The sequence below is a fragment of the Anomalospiza imberbis genome, chromosome 3 (assembly GCF_031753505.1).
Source record: "Anomalospiza imberbis isolate Cuckoo-Finch-1a 21T00152 chromosome 3, ASM3175350v1, whole genome shotgun sequence".
NCBI lineage: Eukaryota > Metazoa > Chordata > Aves > Passeriformes > Viduidae > Anomalospiza > Anomalospiza imberbis.
The window spans coordinates 88,065,737-88,083,639 of record NC_089683.1 but is presented as its reverse complement, the minus strand read 5'-3'; the positions used below and the strand labels follow the sequence as shown (position 1 = coordinate 88,083,639).

Genomic DNA, 17,903 nt, shown 5'->3' with positions numbered 1-17,903 from the left:
CTCCGCTCCTCCCTCCGCTCCTCCCTCCGCTCCTCCGTCCGCTCCTCCCTCCGCTCCTCCCTCCGCTCCCGGTCGTGCCGCCGCCGCAGGCCCGCCCCCAGGTAAGCCACGGCGCCCCCCTGCAGCACCGCAGGCGGCTCTCGCCCCTCCGGGAGGGCAGGTGCCGCTGCTGGTTTGCTGGCGTCCCCGCTCCCGCCGGTGTTGGTGGCGTCTGGCGGTCCTTCTCACGGGAGGACTGTGGGCCCCGGTCGTGCCAGCGGCCGCTGTCCCGGGGGGACGCCCGACACCCGCGGGGCTGTTGTTGGCGGCGGCGGCCCGGGGACTCCGGTGGGGAGGAGGGCGAGCGGTGGGGTCGATGCGATCGGCCGCGATGGGAAGGTGCCATCGGCTCTCGGCTGGCGCTGCCTGCGGCGGCGGGCGCGTGACGCACCGCCGGGAGCGGCGGGGCCGGGCCGGGGTCCTGCGGCCTCGGGATCCTCTGAGGGACCGTCCCGGGCTGGGCCGTGACACCGCGGGGACAGCAGCGCTGCGCGGGTGGGTGGGCACGGCGCGACGGCCGCTGGCCTGACGGACAGACCCCGGGAGGTGCCGGCACGGTAAGCACGGCGCGATAAGTGCCGACGCGATGAACGAGCCCCCTGCTCGGTCAGGAGGGTCTGGGCAGTGTCGGGGAATCAGTGCTGGCTGACCTTCTTGTGTCTGTTTTACTTTTGTTTGTTTGTTTGTTTGTTTGAGCAAAACTGCAGAATGTGTTTCTAGGGATGAACTGAAGGGATTCCAAAAGGACCAGGGATGATGGAGGTCCTGGCGGGTCTCCGGTCCCGCGTCCTGCTCACAGCAGGGACAGCTCCGAGGTCACTCCAGGGCCTCGCGGCTTTGTCCCGTGGGGTCTGGAAAGCCTTTGAAGATGGAGAGCACACAGCTTGCCTCTCAGTTTCTCTGTCCTCATGGTGACCTTTTGTCTAGTAGGGCCCTCCCATGTACAGGATGTGCCCATTATGTTCTATCACCCCACACTGCCGTTGTAAAACTCACTGCAATGCTTGTGTTATATTTGGCTGCTGAAATTGAAGTGAAAGAAAAGAGACAGTTGGGTTTATCTCTGCTCTCTCAGTCTTCCAGGTCTGATACACGTGTGTAAATAGATCCATGTTTTCAGTCAGGGTTTGTGGTTGCAGCTTCGTTTATACCAAAGGCTCCCAAATACAAGTTATTCACAGATGGACCAGACACAGTATAATGATTTCAGTGAATTGAGATTTAGCCTGGAAAAGAGGAAGGAGGCTCAGGGGTGACCTTATCACTCCTTACAACTCCCTGAAAGATGGTTGTGGCAAGTTGGGGATCAGCCTCTTCTTCCAGGTATCAAGTGACAGGATGAGAGGAAGTGGCCTCAGGCTGTGCCAGGGGAGGTTCAGGTTTTGCATTAGGAAGAATTTCTTCACAGAAGGGGTTGTTAAACATTGGAATGAGCTGCCCAGGGAGGTGGTGGAGTCACCCACCTCCATCCCTGGAGGTGTTTAAGGAAAGGCTGGACATGTCACTCAGTGCCATGGTTAGTTGACATGGTAGTGTTCTCACAGAGGTTGGGCTCAGTAATCTCAGGGTCTTTTCCAACCCAATTGATTCTATAATTCTGAGCTATTTCTCAAGTAATTTACAGATATGTTCAGCCTTATGCACGAGGTAACAAATGTGGAGGTTTTTTTCCTAGCAATGTGTATGCTCACATAGAGCAAAGTAGGTGGTAGCTTTTTGCCTAACTTAAAATAGTTGCCTCAGAAAGCATTTATATTTCAAGAGAGTGCAATTCTCACACGAAGCACATGGATGATGAGCACAAGGCATATGGAAGCTTGGCATTTCAAATGGGAAAAAAATTAATTTCAAATTAATTTCCTGCCTACTTGTTTACATTTGGAATATCTTTTTGTGAGCAGAGGAGCAGGACATGTGCAGCACCTCAGTTGTACCTGTTCCTGCAGCTGTTCTTTCCTTTCCACTCCGTAGGTTTGGCATAAACAGCATTACAGGAAGAAAATGACCCACTGGTTCCATCGCAACCCTCTGAAGGCTACAGCTCCTGTTTCATTTAATTATTATGGGGTAGCCACCACTCCACCTGCAACAAAGGTTTGCAAGTAAGTGTACTTGGGACTGGCTTTACTCTGCCTCTTACAGTTTGGGGGACATCCTTAAATGTAATGGTTGCTCTTCAGTTTTTGAGCGGAAGATTACTAGAGATGTGTAGGCAGGGAGGCAGTAAGACACTGCTAGCACTGAACACTTGCTTACAGAGAATGAATTCTCCAGTTTTCTTGTCTCTGAGTGCACAGCAAGGCCAATTACAACAATGCAGAGGCAAAAGACTAAACACTTCATTGTCTTTCTGATGACTGTGCATTCCTCTGCAAAAGATTGCTTAATTTCCATAAGTGGATAGGGCCTGACTGTTCTGTTGTGGATAGGAATATAATGAAAAGGGATCTCAGCCTATTTTGCAGATCTGTTCTTATCTCTTCATCTCATCATCCCATTCTAATGTTGAAGAATGTTCCTGCTTGTTACTTCCCTTTCCTCTCTGTGCACCCAACCTCTTGGTAGGTAAAGGCACAGTTATTTTAGTTAGTGCTAGAACATTAGATTGAGTACTGATTATCCACTGCTGTGTGTCCAGTCATATGTATCCAGAGGAGAAAGGAGGATTTTTCTGTATTAGTACATTTTAAAATAAGATTTCGTATGTTTTTCTTTTCTTTTGTTTTTTCTCCTCTCATTTAGTGACTTGCGGTTATCTAGAACACGGCTGTTGGAGCTGTTTACAGACTCGAGTTGTAATCCAGAAATGTTGAAGAATGCAGCTGACTTGTACTTCTCACTCCTGCAAGGTAGGGAGATTTATTAGCAGTACTAATAATTAATCAAGAGAAGTATCAGTTCAATTTTAATGGCACTTCTCAGAATTGTTAATTGTGCTGATCTCCTGTAAAGAAGCTTTGCACTTCTCAGGAAGGAGAGTATCTTCATGGGTTCTGTGCTTGATACCAGTGCTAGCTGCTCACCAGGCCTCTTCTCTAAGTTTCAGTGTCCTTTGTGACCCTGCCAGTACTAAGTGCTGGCAGCCCTGCCCTCCTGCCTTTAACCTCATTCTGCTTCCTGTTGGAGGAGAAAACATGTGTCTGTCTTTTAGGTGGTGGTGAGTTGATCCCTAAGTACAAATTGAGTCTATTAATTAGTTGATATCATTTACTATTCAGTGTAAACTGCTGGCTTGTCTAATACTAAACCATAAACTTGTTGCAAGTTGTCCTTCTACTGCTGCTTGTCTTAGGTGTGTGTATATGTAGGTGCTCATTAGCATGGTATCTGCATTTTCAGTAGATGGTAGATTTCAGCTGTGCTGACACATTCCTTTGAAACCTTCCTTCTGCCTATATTTGGGTAACCGTCTCTTAGCAGTCAGGTGCTTGGCCAGGTTTCTTAGGACTGAGTTTTCAGGAATCAGCTGATTTGTGGAAAGTGGGATCTTTCAGTCTGTGGGAAGTAAATGTTGGTTTAGTGAGCTTCTGGGAGGTTGTAGGCTAATGTCACATCTAAAGGTCAGATAAGAATCCCTGTTGAAACAGTCAAGATTTGGAGAATTTCTTCAGGAAAATATGCTTGGGCACTAAAATCTTCTGCATGTGAAAGGAACAAGTATTTTCTGATTTTATAAACATGTGACACACTGACAGGTGTAGCCCCAGTAGCTGCTTTGGCAAGCTCTTGACAGTCTGTAAGACCTGATCAGACCAAGGCCCTTCTTTAGCGTCCCTAAAAAATTCCTAGGTCTACATATGCTAGGATTTGAACATCCCATAGCATGAGCTTCATCCCACTAACTGCTGTTTCCTGGGCTACTGGACATAAAGAACCAGTTTCCTGTAGCCCTGGAGATAGATGATGACTAGTTCAGCCCATGCTTAGAAGCCCTTTTCCCTCTCCCTGTTGACCAGGCAGCTTTTCCTGGAATTTCCTGGTTGCCACTATGGTGGCTGAGACAGCCACTCACCTTGAACAACCTCAGCCATCCTGTACCTGGGCCAGTCCCACTCCCAACTTGTCACCATATGGGACATGCAGACATCTGCCAGGTTTTCCTTGAGCAGGCAAGATTCTCAGAATTGAGTTGGTAACATGCTAGGCAAGCAGTTTCCTGGAGTAGCCAGTTGGTTTTTTCCACATTTTGTTCTCAATATACTGAGGAATAAAAACCCCAGGAAGTAACATGGGGTTTTGAGGGGTTCAGCAAGAAACATTCCTTTATTTATATCTGTATTCATGTTGATCCATCTCCTTCATTACTCATTTCTGTTTCCTACTTTGAGTTTGCCTGTTTTATTATTCCATAGGTTTTATCCTTTCACTGGATGACTCTTCCCAAGAGTGCAAGTTGAGGTACATTCAGAATTTCAAGTGGACAGACACATTACAAGGACAAGTCCCGAGGTGTGTGTGCTTTTCTGGGTGCGGAATGTGCAGCCGCTCTCTGCTGCTCTGTTATACACACGCACCTGTGCCAGCACAGGCCTGAAGGGAAACAGAAATACAGCAAGGTCTTGAACACAAGGTAGTTTCTAAAAAGGTGTTGCTGTGTTTTTGGTAACTTCTGTACTGTGTTAAGTGTTCTGAAGTGTGCGTGGCCTTTATATAAAGCTGTAAGAATGCACAATAATGCTAGAAGTATCCATTGGGTCTCAGTTGATCTACAAACTGAACCTGCAGTTGCAGTACAAAGAAGAGCCTTGAGGCTATTAGTGAGTTGAGCATGGAAACAAAGCTCACTGCAGTTTAAAACTTCATTTGGCACTATTGTTTGACCAGGAACTTCTGTGTGTTTGGAGGTCCCAGTGTTGCTGAAGATCTGATTTTGTTCTTGTTCTCTAAAGCTCCGAGTACATGTCCTCTTGGTTCAAACAAACAAATCTTCTGTTTCCAGGAGGAATACAGATCTGTAACCTTCTGAATTATTCACTTGTCTCTTGCTGTTGGAGGTAATTGTGTTGTATAATCATGCCTACAAATTTGTCAAGCTTTAGCTAGAAGTGCTTGACCTCCTCAAAGCTTTAATTCCCCATGGAAGAAAATCTGTTGATTAGGACTTTCTTCTAATTTTCTCACGGTCATACACACTTGTACTTGTGCCAGCATTAGTCTTCCCACTCCCATATCTTTCTTTTTAAAAGGTTTGCTAGTTCCTAAGCTAAACTGAGCTTGTGATTGCAAGTTCAGTCTTTTCAAAGACTCTGTTTTTAGCTTTTGAAATTTCCTGCTATTTGCACGTGCTGTTTGTCTGCAGTTACATAAATAATCACAATAACATTCATTTGAGAGAGTTATAACAGACTCTGACTTATTAATTTAGCAGTACAACTTTAAAGTGGACATTCCAGGGCAAAGTTTTCCACAAAATGTGCAATTAAAAAAAAAAAAAAAAAAAAAAAAAAGAGATGCAAAAATGTCAGCCACACCCAAAGCTAAACAAAGCTCAAGTTACAGTTTTAAAATAAAAGTTCCCAAAAGGGAAGGATGGGCATCTAAATGTGGGAGATTCTAATTATGAGTTCTTAAAGGAAATAAGTAAAAAAATGCAAGTCTCTCTTAGGCAGTTCAGCAAGTAGGAGGTTCAGAATTGGAAATTGTTGACATCTTAAATGAAAAATGGTTTATGGAGAGAAATGTTGTCTTTTGCTATGTGAACTATCAGAGAGAGATGTGAGAACAAAACTGAATGCATTAAGTTTTTGAGGGGTTTTTGTCTGTCTTTCTTTAGTGCCCAGCAGGATGCAGTGTTTGAACTGGTTTCCATGGGATTTAATGTAGCTCTATGGTACACAAAATATGCATCAAGACTCGCTGGAAAAGAAGAGTAAGTGGTTTTCTTTTCTTAACAATTCTGCTGCAGCAATACTCCACCAAAGATTTAGCAGCTTCTGGGGGTTGCTGGCTATAGAAAATGTCCAGCTCAGACAGAGGAGTTCCAGGAGGCAGTTGGTCTTTACACACGAGCACTTCAATCCCTTCTTGCCTCTGTAAACTGAGTGCAGTAGTACCACATGACTGTGATACAGAGAAAGTGTCAGTTGTCACTAAACCCTTCATCAGTCCCCCTCTAAATGTCCAGGTACAAAAGAGATTCTTAAAATCACAGCTCTGCTGACATTTAACCCTACAGACTTCTAAATCCTTGGCTTCTAACACTGAGGTTGCCTTTTACTTGAGAGTTATCACAGGATCTTACATTTCATTTTTTTCAAGTGAGTTCTGTATGATTATTTCATGATTGGACACTCTAAGAAACTCCTTTACTCTGAGGGTAGCACATCCATGGGACAGATCACGTAGGGAATTAGTGGGCTCTTGTTTCTTGAAGGATTTAAGATACATCTAGACAAAGCCATAACTGACCTGATTTGCTGTTGCCAAATGTGGTGCCCCAAAGCAGGAGGTGACACTAAATGACACTTAAGAGTCCCTTTCTAACTATAATTTTACTGATTCATTCTATTTTCTCAGTATAACAGAAGATGAAGCAAAAGATGTTCACCGCAGCCTAAAGATAGCAGCTGGGATTTTTAAACACCTGAAGGTAGACGGACTTTCTTTGCTGTCTGTTCTTCGAGGTGTCTCCAAATACTTGACCTTTTGTCTTAGAGAGGCGTTTGCTATACACACATACCTGAGAGCACCTGAATGATGCAGGAAACAGAAGGGTATTAATATGTTGTGGTACCACTCAATCCCTGCAACTCATTCCCAGTGGCACTGGAAGAGTGGTTTGTCTGTTTGCCCATATCATGTCTACAGTGCTGTCTTGGGACCTTCACTCAGTATGTCCCATCCATTTAGGAATGAGGCACTTGTTTTTCACTGGTATTAGGCCTAAACTAACTCTGAGACTTGCTCTGTATTTAGGAAAGTCACATTCCAAAATTAATTACACCTGTGGAAAAGGGAAGAGATTTAGAAGCTCGACTCATAGACTCCTACATCATACAGTGTCAAGCTGAAGCTCAAGAAGGTATCTTCAAATATACATTGGTTGGGTGTGGGAAATGACACTGTGGATCACTGCTGTCTCATGAATTCTGTTTGGCAGCAAGGCTGTGGGTTTTTTATTCTCCTGAAGTACTGTGGCATAATGGGGCGAGTTGCTTTTAAAGAAAATTACATTACAATTATAGAAGGAAAATACAAAAAATCAGTCTGATATTAAAATTGTAATAGGGAATATCTTTCACTTTGGAAGAACTTGTGTGGGGCACTACTCCTTTTCTTACGTTTTCCTTTCACCACCATGCTTACCTAACAGAAACTCCCAGTTCCTTTACTTTAAAATATGTGCCGCTTCTGTTTATTAGCTAATCTTAAGGCTAAAGTTCCTTCAGTTTTTCTATTAAATTGGAATCATTCTATCCAAGAAACAATCTGTCTTTGTTCTGCTGTTTGCTTGACTGCACATCTATTTTCTGTTCATGCAGGGGTTTTAAAACCCTAAATGCCTCTGCTGATTTGATGTGATGGGACATTTCAATTAAACTTAAACCATGGTGTGGAACTATTTTTCAGTGACAATTGCTCGGGCTATTGAGCTAAAACACAATCCAGGCCTAATAGCTGCTCTTGCTTATGAAACAGCCAACTTCTACCAAAAAGCTGGTGAGTGTCTTGTTCTGTGTCCTTAGTGACTTGGCTTATGCACTCTTGCCAGATACACTTCACCCTCCCATAAATTGCAATATTAATGCTGTTCTCAGTGGATATGGAGTGTGTATTTAGCTTCTATTTTGCACATTTAAGGCTTCAGTTATCAGCATGTGTTTTGATAAGGCTTTTTGGTTTTGTGGGAATCTTGTTCTATAGCTGATGGTAGGAAACATTAGTGAAGGAAGACAGACTAGCAGCAGACAAATGGCCTGATGTCAGTGGAGTGTGTTCCAGTTGCATTTGGATAGCAGATCATGATGCAGAGAATGGAGAGTGGAGTGGGTTCATTATGTGCCACCTTCCAGAAGAATAAAATGATCTCTGGGACTACTGAGGCAAGTGGGAGAAGTGCAGGAGTATGGGAGTCACTACTGGAAAGTAAACTAGGAACAAGCTTTGAAATGCTGCCTAAACATACTTAAAGAAATAGCCATCCACAGTTAGTGGGCAGCAGTTTCAGGGATTCTAGGGACAACTGCATGATAGCTACATATTTTTGGGGATTTTCATGGTTTTCCTGTGCTTTTGCAGGAGGAATTTTTGTCCCTTGTTTCTGGATACTTTAGAGTATGATCTATTGCTAAGTTTAAGAATTCTGGTTTTTAATGTGTTTGGGATTTTTCTTTTTGGAAATGTCTTAAGAATAACTTTACATATGTGTTCACAGATCAAACATTATCCAGTTTGGATCCAATCTATGCAGGTAAATGGAGGAAGTACTTAAACTTGAAGAGCTGTTTCTATATGGCCTACGTAAGTATTTTGGGTGGCAGCAGTCACAGCTCGTTGTCTGTCTGCCAAGGGCTGCATAGGGAATGGGGGCCAAGTATTGCCTTGGCTTTCTTTGCATACTGTGAAGAGGAATTGTGCAGTGTCAGTGACATTTGAACTGTTTTTGTGGAGCCAGATGAAATTGCAGCAGTGTGGATTTGTTGTGATCACAGATCTTTAATTGAAGCCATTCAGGTTGAGCATAATGGTGCTCTCTGTTATCTACATCACAGTCTGATCCTAGGCACAGTTCAGAGCTGAGCATCTTTATGAAGGCCCTGAAAGAAACTGCATCAAGTACCAAAAGGTTCCATTCCAAGAGCTGTCCCTCTTTGCCTGATGGATCTCCTAGCAAGTACTGCAGTGCCCTTGAGATCCTCAGCTGCTCAATTTACTGTGTCTTGTAACCTGCCACAGCCTGTAATTTGTCTTTTTTATCCTGCACAAAAGGCCCAAGCTAAGCAGTTTACATAATTGTCTTTCTCTTAGGCTGAACCTGTAGCTAAAATCTGCTTGCCTTATTAGCAGGTTTGAGAGGTGAGAGAAGGTCAGAGTTGTGTACTTCTCCTTTTTTTAAATTTGAGTGATCTGGGCAGTGGTAGATTTAGATAGATTTGTACTGTTAGAACAGACACTAAAGGAAGGGGGGCAAGGTGGGCATTAGTTGATGGGATTGTTCCTTCACCTGTTGTATTTATTAGTTAAACTCAGCTCCTGGTAATAGAACATAGGCAATTCAGTTCTCACTGTAATACAATACCACCTTCAAGCACAGGTGTGAAGGAATGGGACTTTTTGGGGGTGGAAAAGGTATTTGGACTATGACAAAATATCTCAGACAGCAGAACACCTCATCTCTTCCAGATTCAGTGATGTTTGTCGCAGATGGAGTTTTTGAATAGTTCAGGTAGTTTTAGTTTTCAGTCTTAGCTTTGTAAACTTGCCTGGGGTTCATTGTCTCTCTGTGCTGGGGCTTGATGCTGCACACTGCTACAGTTAGAGTTGGGCTGGTCTGTGTGCCGGTGCTTCAGGTCAAACAGCTTTGTGCAGCTTAGTTACTCTTGGCTAGAGCTGAGACAGCTCAGTTCAAACCAAGTGTTAGTGGTTCTGGTTCACAGTGTTAATGTTGAAGTGCATTAATGGCTCAGTGAATGCTGCTTTGACTTGCATTCTCCAGCTGTCAACTACCTGCAGGGAATGGCAGTTTCAAAGAGCTGCAGCTGCTGTAGGGAGCAGGAGAAGTGGATTGGTGCTGGAAGTGCCCAGTGATGTTGGTAATGATTTCGTCCTCTCCCATCAGGCATACTGTTACCATGGCCAGACTTTGCTGGCAAGTGATAAATGTGGAGAAGCAATCAGATCTCTGCAGGAATCAGAAAAATGTAAGTGTGGTTGAGACTGGAGTACAGGGTCTGATGATGTCATGCCTGTTCTGTTTTGCTGTAATGTGTTAATCTGCTCTCCCATAAAGATTTAATTTGTCACCTGATGGAAATCCAGCACACTTTTGAAAAGAGTGATTTTTTTTTTTTTTTTTGTCTTACCAAATACAGTCCTTCATAACATTTCTGCAGAAAATTTTCATCTTCACTTCTTAGCCTGGCTTAAAGACTGGCTTTGAGCTGCCTGCAATACACAGTGTAAAAACCAATGATCTGGTCATCCTGTTTTCTGGTCTATGTTAGAGTAGTGCAGCCATTTCTGCTTTGGAGGTTAAATAGTAAATCTAGATCATGCTTGTTTATTTTTAAACAGTTTCAGTAACTTCTTTTCTGTTCATTTGAAAGGTATATTCAGGCACGTTTGCAGTAGTTCAAGGTCTTCTGCCTAGTCTTCTCTCTTCAAAGCTATTTCTACCCCTGGCCTGCCACTGCATAACTTTACTGCAATGTATAAAAATGCTCAGATCTTCAAAGTGGAAACTTTTATCTCAGTTTTAAAAATAAATTAAAAAATTATTAAGTGCAAACTAAGTTGGATTTCTTGGAGTAAAACAAATACTGCTCTGCTGTTCAGAGAAGAGTGCTTCTTCTCCCACTCCTTATCAGTTATTGTTGTTTGGTTCGGGGCATCAGCTGTGTGTGGACACCTTCATACCCTCTGTTTTTCCCTACCATGTTGCACAGTTCTTGGGCTTATTGGTGCATTTTACCCCACACAAAAGAATGCTTTCCTGCATCTTCCCACCCAGAAAGCTATCTTTTTCTTTTCCTGTTCCTACTCACTTGTTGGATGCAGTAAATCTTGGCTGTCTTTGAGCTGGTTTGGTTTTGTTTCTAAGAAGAAAGAGGCCTGACTGGATTCAGGTGTCTTCTAAGACTGAAGCACTGTAGAGCAGAACCATGATTCAAGAGGGTCATGTAAATAATTTTTGTTTCCTTTCTTTCTTGCAAAGTTTTTGCCAAGGCTGAAGCATTGTGCAAAGAATATGGAGAAAGCAAAGGGCCTGGAACTACTGCCAAACCTTCTGGACATCTTTTCTTTAGGAAATTAGGAAGTTTGATTAAGAGCACATTAGAAAAATGCCAGAGAGAGAATGGATTTATGTAAGTAATTCATGGTTGGTACAGCACTCTGCATGAAGTGTTACTACCTCATTTGCATTTATTTCAGGATGGGATGGTAAATTTTACTCTCCAGTAGTTACATTCCTTTAGGGCATGGCATGTAACTTGTAGATAAATTTGCAATTCTATAGTTTTCTCTTGGCAGATTTGCAGTGGGTCTGTGCTGTCCCACTCTGTGTCCTGTGCCAGTTCAGCAGAGTGGGCTGGACTGACACCTGGAGAGGTTGAGCAGTTTTCTTCCCTCATTCCTCAGCCACATAGTTACTTTTCCTTCTGCACAGGACAAAATCTGCTGAAGTTGCTGTGTTGCTCTAGTGCTGTCTTCCTGTCTCCTGGGATCTAGTAGGGAAAAGAGGACAGAGGGGGAAATGGAGAAGACCAGTAGGTGATTCTGCTTTGCAAGCAGGGAAGTCAAAACATGGTGCTGCCTTCAATGAAGATCATGCTTAGGGTGCTAGGAGCTTTACTAGTCCAAGTATAGTTAATATTGTTAATAGGGATTTCTGTTCATTAATGTCCTTCCAAAAATGGTTTGGAAATACCAAGTTTTTATTTCACTTGAATATAATCAAGATTAGTTTGTCTTTAGAGTTCTTTTGCTCATTTATTTCTCCCCTTCTCTCCTATTACAATTTAGTGTTCCATAATAGGTTTGTTATTTCCATTTTTATGATATTTAAAGATCTGCATAATAGGGGAACTGACTAAATGGAAAGGATGGTCAAGTACATCAAAGTGAACTGCTTATAGGAAGAGAAATGCTCCGCTCTGCTTTGGTTCAAATACACATTGTCAGAGCTTACCACAACAGCATACTGGAGGTTTCAACACATCTGTGTCCCTCTAGAACAAAACTTGAAAAGAGAAAGCAGTGGCTGTTTTGGGAGAGCTCTTTGCAGCACAGGAAGTGAGGCAGAGTGTGTCAGTGTGTGAGCCACTGCTGGCTTGCCAAGGGCAGAGGGACACCCCGAGTCAGGCTTTGCCCTGTAGCCAGTCTTTGGGGGGCTGTTGTGTTGCCATCATCCACATTATGTGCCGTCATGGCACATTAGGACTGTTTAGGAAAAGAACTGTCCTCTTCATCTTTGGAAAGTACTTTAAATCCTCATTTGTATTTTGAAGGGCTTTTTTAGACAAAAGATGCTCTTCTTATTGAAGTACTGGGAATAATGGTTATTAAGTAGGAGAAAACCCACCACATAATTAGGGAACAAACAACAATACTAGGAAGGAGTTGCTTTTGTTCTTGTTCTTGCTGGCAGAATGCGTGTTAGGCAGTGCCTTAATGAAATGGAAGAGAGCAGCAGTGCTTGCCCCTGTGAAAACCTCGATTGTTTTGTTTAGAATTGCAAACAAGACTTGCAGACATGGTGCACTGTATTTTAAATACATTTCTGCATTCTGTTCCAGCTATTTCCAGAAGGTGCCAGCAGAGGCTCCCCAGCTGGAATTGAAAGCAAACTATGGCTTAGTAGAGCCTGTTCCTTTTGAGTTTCCTGCTTTGAACGCACACTGGACTCCTGAAACAGTTGCAGCATTTGATCTCACCAAGAGGCCAAAGGAGGACACTGTAAGATAATCCCATGTGCTGTTCTTTCCCTCTGGCTTTATTCTGTGTATCATACAGAGTTAGTTTGACTCTTCCGTAACATTCCCCAGCTCAGTGTAGGAAGCAGACACAAGGCTACAGCCTAAGCTCATGCTTCTGTTGTGTCAGGGGCAAGTCAATTAACCGCTGTCACACTGCCAGCTTCTGGAAAATCAGCTAATTTTTTACCAAGTCCTGTAACATTACAGCATGCTAGAGAAAGATTATTTTTTAGAAAACGATTCATTGAAAGATGCTGAAACAGAGAACAGTTGTCTTTTCCCTCTTGCTTGGGGCTTACTCAAAGTTTTCAGTTTTGAAAAGAGAGGGGACTATTAGATTATAACATGTAAAGTTAGTTGTGCATAAATACTGTGCAGACACAGTGGTTTGTACTTGAGGTATTTAGCTGGGTTTTTTTTTTTCTTCTTGTTTGCAGGCTAAAGCAAAACCAGATGAAGATGTAAAACCTTTGAAGGAACCAGATATAAAGCCTCAAAAAGATAGTGGATGCCAGATTTCTTAAATGCCATAAGTGCTTTGAATTCACTTTGAAACTCTATTCATAGGACTCTGGGGCTTTAGTTCTGATCTCCTTTTTTTGATTCCCCTCTTTTCATTTTGAAGACTAATTTAATTTACTTTTGTTAACGTGTGTCTATCTTGCTTAAGAATGTGGTGGATTTCTAGGAGTCTATTTATATCTGAGTTATTTTTGGTTTCAGTGGGATATCATAGAATGAGTGGGCTTAAATGTCCCTATTGTGCCTCTAGGGAGTTTCTTTTTGTGGGTTTAGTTTTACCCACAAATAGCAAAGGAAGTATCATGATTGTAATGCTTAAGGGTTTTTCCATTACCTTATATGCTATATCATGTCCAATTCTGCAAACAGAAGTTTGCATGAACAGTTATATTTATTCAAGTTTTGTCATTCAGGCTTAACACCCTGTTGTGTTTGAATTCACCTAATTGTAGTGAGGGAAGAACTGGGTTTGGTTTGTAACAGTCCTGTTGTATTTCACAGGACTTGCACAGAACTTGGGAAACCTCATGTTCTGCATAACAGGAGCACAATTTATGTTCTGAAACTATTAGTCTCTGTTCTTTCCTCTATAGATTAGGGTTTTTATATCAGAATTTGTAGTAATGAACCTTAGCTTTGTCTGTCCTTTAATCCACATCCTTTCATATCAAAGTGTATCTGAAAGTGACGCAGCAAGCAATATGGAAGTGCTTAAAAGCAAAGCATCCCTGTGTCATTCATTCAGAGTTTTTGAATCTTCAAAGCTTTGTTAGGTTTGAAGGCTGCAGACAGTTCTAATCTCCTGGCACTGAAATTCCTGAAGCTGTCATGCTAAGGTAATGGATTTGGAAGTAAGTTGCTGTGTTTCCATCTAGGTGGTGTCTGTAAGAAGCTGTCAGGAGAGCAGGGAGGAAAGACAAGCTGAAGAGTTGATGGCACAGCTGGGAAGCCAAGCTCTAGATTTCCTTTATGCCCTGTGTAAACAGTGCTGCTTCTCAGCATTTGCAGTATTGCACTGAAATCAGCTCTTTCTGAAGAAGAGTTGCCAGAAGCCAAGCCCAGTCAAGGCTGAGAAAGAAAGGATTTTGTAGAACTTGCTGCTTCCATTTCTGCCTGCTGTGGAAAATGTGACAGCATTCTTTAGTGCTGAGCACTGCAAAACACCCTTGACAACAAAAACATCTTTCTGATTTGCTGCAAATGCAAAAGCATATGATGCACGTGTTGAAGTGAGAGCCTTGCTATCCCTGGGTACCAGTTGCTGCACTTCTCTTGGCCTGAGAAAGAAACTGAGCAGCCTGGCAATGTTCACCCTTCCAGCAAACATGATGGCCAATGCACTTACTGTGATGTAAACTGTAAACACATTCCTCACTTTTTACTTTTTGTTCACCGTCCACTGTGCTGTAATTCAGTGCTTCTAAAATCTTTAATGGGGCTTGGTGTCACTGAGCTTAGAGAGTAGGTACGTAACTCCTTGAAGGCCTGTGGAACAAAAGCTGCCAAGGAGGTTCATAGGGAACTCAAGATTCTTCCTGAGATACTGGACCAAGTTACAAAATTTGTTGATGCAAAAGGCAAAGAGACTTTTAATGTTGGCTGCTGTGGGTTGATCAAATGCAGATCTCCTTGCTTCCTGTGATGGATTTTTCTTTCTGTCAGTTCTGCACATAAAACTAAGTGTAAATTGAGCTGAATTTCTTTGGAAGAAGTTTCTGTTCTGCAGGGGCCTAGAGGATAATGAGTATCAAGAAGAATACATACCTGAAATGGCTGCATTTCTTTGGTGCTGCACAGGGACCTGTAATATGTTTCATGAAGAGTTACTCAAATCTTTTCCTAACTTGATCAGCTGACTCATTAGACTTCTTGCATTGTTAAAAGACCAGCTTAGGTTTTGCCAGAGTAGAGTGTGGAGTTAGTTTTCTTATATAGATTTTAATTCTAAAAATGTATTCCAGCTATAGTCATCATTTGTTCAGACTGTCCCCTTTAAGGATCAAGATACAGTTAACTCAGTTTCATAATCACATTTTTTTTTAGCTACTCATTGTTTTTCAGAATTCTTTGTCAATACGTACACATCTCAACTGAATTAGTTTTCTTTCTGTGCAGACTAGATCCTGTTTTCCCTCCTCCCCTCAATTTCCCTTCCATCTGCTACAAACTGTGGCACAGACTTGCCCTCATTTGCTAATGCACACGTAGGTCCTGGGACTCATTTCCAATGCAGCTTTTACCCATGGATGGGTTCCTGTAGAGAAATATCTTAAAATCAAATTAACAAATAATGACTAAGTCGTTCCCAAACATCTTGGTAGGAAAGATTATTTTATGGATTTGGAATTCTTTGGATGCTTTCTCAAACTGAGTGGTTTGTCTGAATCAAGTTCACTGTAAATAGTTTGAGGCATAACCATGTGAATTGTGTCAGATGATGACATTACTTAAGCCTAGCTGTGTAACCTCTTATGCCATAGCTGTTTCAGTAAATATGTTGTAGTAGTTTAAAAATAGAATAATGGAACAAATTAATTCACTTAACATGTGTTGCTTTTCAAGACAAACTTTACTTGTAACTGAAATCCTGTGGCAAACATTGGATGGTTTTGCCAAAAAATAAGAAGCTGGAGACTGTTTAGTTGGCAAAGTAGAGAGAGCTGTGAGGCAATGAGCAGCTTTCTCTTCTGGTTTTGTTGGGTAGTAGCAGGAATTACTGTAAATAGGATATAGATTAACTGTCCAATATGCTTAAGAATATGGGTGAATTAATTGGGATTTTCAGTGAATCTGGAAACCCAGCAGCCGTGTTCCTTCTCTAACAGCTCCCTTTAGTAATTTTTAAGAGTGAGGTATTTTGAATGGTGACTTTTTAATATTCTAATGCTGCAAGAGCCTGTTTTTGTGGCCTCTCTCTGGTTTTAGAGGCTCTCATGGCTAGCCTGCAAATCTTGTTGGTGTAAATAGTCTTTAAAAATTTGTGCCCCATCTGAAGCAGGACAGAACTGCAGCTGAATAAAATACGGAGTGCTGGGCCTTCTGTTTTGTGCTTTAAGAAAAGCAGTGATTGTCTTTAATCTACTGTAAACCAAACCATTAAGCTCTTTGTAGGATTTCTATTTAAATACCTCCCTCCATGTATTTAAATACACCTCCTCCATGTACTTAAATTAGCCTCTTCCATGTTTTGTGTTCCTGAGTTTTCAGTAGTTACTCTCCTTCCAGCATATGACACACCTACATCTGAGGGACTAAATGTGCCCCCTGGATGCGGATGTCTGCCTCCCACTGGATCTGGTAGAGGAGTTTTGCCTATCAGCCTAGGGATGGTGTTTGGTCACTTGGATGATCAGCATGGATCTGTGGTGTGTCTGTAACAATGGTAGTCATTTGTACAATAAGCAGGAAAATGGATCTCTGTGTCTGTGTAGAATAGAGACAACTTTGCACTTTAGAATTTTCTTGTCTTGCAAATTTGGTACAACACCATATGCTTGTAAATACTTCTTCCTGTCATTTTGTTGCACTGATTTCAGTACTGTGCTATTGGTAAAGTTTTAATGGGAAACATTACTAAAATGTATTTTTAATTGTCTGTGTGTAAAACAAACTCATGAAGCATATTTCTGCCTTTAGTACTGAACATGAGAGGAGGCAGTAGCTTATCTGTCTTCCATGGAAATTCCAAGAGGTGAAGACTTTCTGTCTGTTGGCTGCGGGGTGAAACATTTCATCCCATCCCTGTGTCTGGTATCTAAATTGAAGTTTCAGCATTAACATAAATCCTGTTCATGCCTGTTAATTATCCCAAAAAAGTTTCTGTCTCTAAAGATCACTCTTAAGTTACCATAGTAGCATAAGCTGCTTTTTCCCCCCTCTTCTGTGTTTTTTTCTTGTCAGTGGCCCAGCTGAGGGAGGAATAAAGCACAGTGAGTAAGACTGGCATGGAAAAGCCCCTGCAGAGTGTACTTGTCTCCAGGCTGTGAGTGCAGTGTAAAGGCCTTTCCACAGTGACCCTTGGCTTGACTCAGACCTTTCCCTGCTGCTGATGTTCTCAAATTCAGCAAAGGTCCCATGGCAACCCAGGGGACTCTTGATTAGCATTTTATGTAGGAAGGCCTCCCTCCTTTGGTGTTGGTGCCTTCATGGATTACAAGCTTCTGGAAGCCATCCTGTACTCTGAGTAATCCCACTTCAATGGAATCAGCTCTGAGATCACTGACTGAGCAGCCTTACTTTGTGAAGACAGTCACCATGCAATCTTAAGCTTCATAGCTGAAAATTTGTATATAGCCATGAATTTCAGAATACCATTTAAAATAAACAATCTTCAAGTATCATGTGTTATTTCATTATTTAAAATTTTACACACAGTAGCAAGAAAGAGACTCTGTCTTGAATGTTACTTTCTGCAATTTAATCTGTAGTAGTAGCTACAATGAAGCATGTCAAGTCCTGGGACAGGAAGAGAGAAGATGGGCTTCCCAAAGTCCTGTTTAAAAAAGGAAAGTAATTAGGCAGAATTTTTACAGCTGTACAAAATCTCAGTACTTGCTGACGTCTGTGACATTGTGGGATATTCTATACACTGTGTGACGGGGTTATTTGGGAATAACTTCTCTGATATTCTGGATGAAGCCTCACTAGCACAGCAGGCTCAGTCTTCCCTATCTGAACCAGACATGCATCTGCTGCTGTCGCCAGGAG

The 17,903-nt window shown here is 42.3% G+C and overlaps 1 protein-coding gene across 3 annotated transcripts; it reads left to right on the top strand.

The window, feature by feature from the left end:
- Positions 1-175: 175 nt before the first annotated feature.
- BROX (BRO1 domain and CAAX motif containing) lies at positions 176-17,536 on the top strand. Of its 3 annotated transcripts, none has more exons than XM_068185574.1 (13): positions 176-534; positions 2,011-2,141; positions 2,782-2,888; positions 4,392-4,488; positions 5,813-5,908; positions 6,556-6,628; positions 6,955-7,060; positions 7,609-7,698; positions 8,414-8,499; positions 9,818-9,899; positions 10,913-11,063; positions 12,495-12,654; positions 13,112-17,536. In XM_068185574.1, exons 2-13 carry the CDS (start codon positions 2,041-2,043, stop codon positions 13,196-13,198), a joined length of 1,236 nt encoding a protein of 411 aa, XP_068041675.1. In that variant the 5' UTR covers positions 176-534; positions 2,011-2,040; the 3' UTR covers positions 13,199-17,536. The 3 variants fall into 3 exon arrangements, with proteins under 3 accessions (XP_068041675.1, XP_068041673.1, XP_068041674.1); XM_068185572.1 differs by having other exon boundaries at positions 176-596; XM_068185573.1 differs by lacking the exon at positions 176-534 and adding an exon at positions 937-1,122.
- Positions 17,537-17,903: the final 367 nt, after the last annotated feature.